The sequence below is a fragment of the Triticum urartu genome, chromosome 1A, assembly GCF_056163025.1.
Source record: "Triticum urartu cultivar PI428250 chromosome 1A, HENAU_Tu73, whole genome shotgun sequence".
NCBI classification, from domain to species: domain Eukaryota; kingdom Viridiplantae; phylum Streptophyta; class Magnoliopsida; order Poales; family Poaceae; genus Triticum; species Triticum urartu.
In genome coordinates this window covers 48144347-48147544 of record NC_141873.1, presented here as the reverse complement: position 1 = coordinate 48147544, position 3198 = coordinate 48144347, and the positions used below count along the sequence as shown (strand labels likewise).

General features: G+C 43.6%; 1 protein-coding gene across 2 annotated transcripts; it reads left to right on the top strand.

The window, feature by feature from the left end:
• Positions 1 to 814: 814 nt before the first annotated feature.
• Positions 815 to 2846, top strand: LOC125545518 (F-box protein At5g07610). 2 transcript variants are annotated; one of them, XM_048709481.2, is made up of 3 exons: positions 815 to 960; positions 1061 to 1156; positions 1430 to 2846. In XM_048709481.2, exon 3 carries the CDS (start codon positions 1453 to 1455, stop codon positions 2617 to 2619), a length of 1167 nt encoding a protein of 388 aa, XP_048565438.2. In that variant the 5' UTR covers positions 815 to 960; positions 1061 to 1156; positions 1430 to 1452; the 3' UTR covers positions 2620 to 2846. The 2 variants fall into 2 exon arrangements, with proteins under 2 accessions (XP_048565438.2, XP_048565459.2); XM_048709502.2 differs by lacking the exon at positions 1061 to 1156.
• Positions 2847 to 3198: the final 352 nt, after the last annotated feature.

Sequence of the window (3198 nt, the reverse complement as noted above, 5' to 3'; positions counted from 1 at the left end):
TCTCTCTGTATGCATATATGTTCATGACGATCTTCTGTTTCCTTCGTTTGCTTACTAGTTAGCTAGTGTGTCTAGTCCTCTCTATACGTATGTATAGTACGTAGCGTCGACCAAGCACGGACATAAGAGAGGACACTTCTCTCTATTAATTAGCTAGGTAACACAATATATGAAATACCTAAATTAACCCCCCAAAACCCCCAACCCCCTTAAAAAAAATAAAAATCCCAGCCACAGAAATGCTGACGCGTGGATGCCTATTGGTCCCGGTTGGTGCCACCAACCGGGACCAAAGGCCCTCCTGCCTAGGGTCAGCGCACAGGCCACGTGGAGGCCCATCTGTCCCGGTTCTGGTTAGAACCGGGACTAAAGGGTCAGGGCATTAGTAACGACCCTTTAGTCCCGCTTTAGGAACCGGGACAAAAGGCCCTTACGAACCGGGACAATAGGCCCGTTTTCTACTAGTGGTTAACAAGAAATCTTTCGGGGAATGTGGCGGAAGAGAGAGAGAGATATAGATAGATAGATAGATAGATAGATTAACTCTGTATCGCTCCTACGCACGTCCAACATCGATACCTATTAAAACACCAAAGCAGTTTCCAGATGACTCAAATCCTCAGTTTTAGGTTTACTTATATATGTATTTTTACATGAATTTTAAACCCCTTTCATAATAAATTAGTAAAACAGTCCATCTATTTTTTGTAAGTTTAAATTTCGTGAATTTAAAGTTCGGAAAAGTTGAAGTCGAATTTCGGAAAATATTCCTTTGAGCTAGAGGAAACAGGGCAGGTAGCCCAGCAGCCCACAACTCTACTCGTACACCTTCTCGCACACAGCTCTGACCTCTTCCTTGCCTAAAAAAAAACCCCTCTGACCTCTTCCCTCCTCCCCTTCTCTGGTTCTTCACAGGCGGCGACCCATCTCCTTCGCCGCCGACGGGAAACAAGCTGCGCTGTGAGTCCTCCGTCCTGCACCTCCTCTACCTGTCCCTCGTTATTCTCCTACGCTCCTACGTATGGTTGTGCTCAAGGCCTTGCCATATTCTTTATTTCAGATCTGAGCTTATTTCCTCCTCCACGCTAGACCTCTCCCGCCATGTAGCAGCTGCCTTCTCCTAGTGCAGATCACTAGACCGCAGCCCTGCCTGCAGGTGTGATATTTTCTTCCCCAGAAGAAACGATTAAATATCTTATGAGTACCTTATCCAAATACTTCCACGCAAAAAAAAAGTACCTTATCCAAATACTAATTTGCTAAAAAAACTTGAGTGAGTTTTATTCTCTTATAAAAATCAGAAATGCTTTGTTCCCTATGAGTTTAGGTTAAAACTGCTAAGCTGCATCTTATTCTTTTGCAAAATAAGTTTGTGTAGCTAAACTATTTTGTCTTTTTAAGTGTCTTTGTTTCCATTTTTTCCTTTCAGTGGCAGTAAGTTAACATAAAGACATGGACCATCACAAGAAAGTCACTGCTGCTAGGTTAACCGATGATCTAGTTGTCGATATCCTCTCCCGGCTGACGTACAAGTCTTTCTGCCGCTGCAAATGTGCCTATAAGGCCTGGTCCGCCTTCTCCGCTGATCCAGACTACTGCAAGAAGCTGCCCAAAAAAGTGACCACTGGCCTTTTGTACCAAGGCCACAATAAGTCTGCAATCCCGCTTGTTAGCCTGTCCCAAGATGATGGAGAAATCGATGGAATTCTTTCTGACGTGCCACAGTATGAGCATTTGGAATTTCTTGACTGCTGCAATGGTCTTGTTCTCTGTAAGTACAGGAGCAGCTATACCTCTCCAGGCATTTGTCGCTTTGTTGTGTGCAACCCAGCAGCACGAGAGTGGAGGATACTTCCTGACACTCATGCCGGAACTGATAGCCGTCGTGATGCAACTATTTTGGCATTTGATCCTTCATGGTCACCACACTTCTATGTCTTCAACTTTAATCAGCATTACCACAGTCCGATGAGCAAACTTGAGATCTTTTCTTCTGATGGGTCCATGTGGCTTGTGGATGATAAATGGGATTCTTATGTAAGTGTTTGCTGGAGATCTCACTTATTTCTTGATGGAGTGTTGTATGCAGAGACTACTGGACAAGACGTTTTGGTGTTTGGAGAATTGGAGTCAATGAGCGATGGCAAACTGCCCTATCATCAGATCATTGAGAAGCCATCTGGCACTTTTTATGTGGGTACTTTTACCCATGGTTGCTTTGACAAATCTTTAGGAAACTTGCACTACGCGATGCCAGATGTGAGTGGTGACTCAATCGTGATTTGGACTCTAGATGAATATGCTCATGATCCAGGGACTTGGTATGTGAAGTGTCATATTAGTATGACAGATGCATTTGGAAGGAATGACTTTGTTTACTATGAAAATGGTGGCGATGGTGGTGACCGCCACTGGTTTTGGAACTGTGATTACTGGATTCTCGCTCTCGATTTGGAGAGAGACCTTGTTTTCCTCTCTGACCAGAAGACAAATAAGCTTCTTTCTTACAACATCAGCACCAGGGAACTCAATGAGATACGAGACCACTTTGAGCGGTTTCAATACCATGTCTATGTACCATGCTACTCAAAACTTCCAGCTCAAGAATCTTCTGTGTAGTGAATGCCGTCATCTTTTCTGTATGCCAGTGGGACCGTTCCCTGTTTTATATGCTGAACCACCTTGTAAATTATGTCAGTCGGTGTTATAATGTGTGTCCAGGCCAAGAAACTTCCCCATTTTATTTCGTTGGGATGCCAGGTTTTTCTACTAACCTAAAATGTTCCCAGCTTACTACCTTGTTTAAGTTCAGTATATGTAAGATTACATGTCTTTCTTATGCTTCATTTGTTGTTGTGGTGGTTTTTTTCTGAAGCACTTCTACTTCTGTTTGTGGATGTAAAGATCTGTTTCTTAGATACGATAACAGATCTTGTTAACACTTGAATTAGCATTACGACCCTACATTGCACCTGGACTTTTTCTTTGTGAGGCGTCATGTGCACCTGTACCATATACGAAGGTAAACTTCAGTATAGCAAAGACCTATTTGAACATTTCGAATAGCAGCTGGTGGTGGTTCTCGAGTGCAAGAGTGTGGTCTCTGGCCAGTTCTTGGGATTTCTGCCAAGCATGCATGCTGCAAGATGCAACTCAGTCATCAAGCTTCTTCCTGTCCAAACGATCGGCGTGTACTCG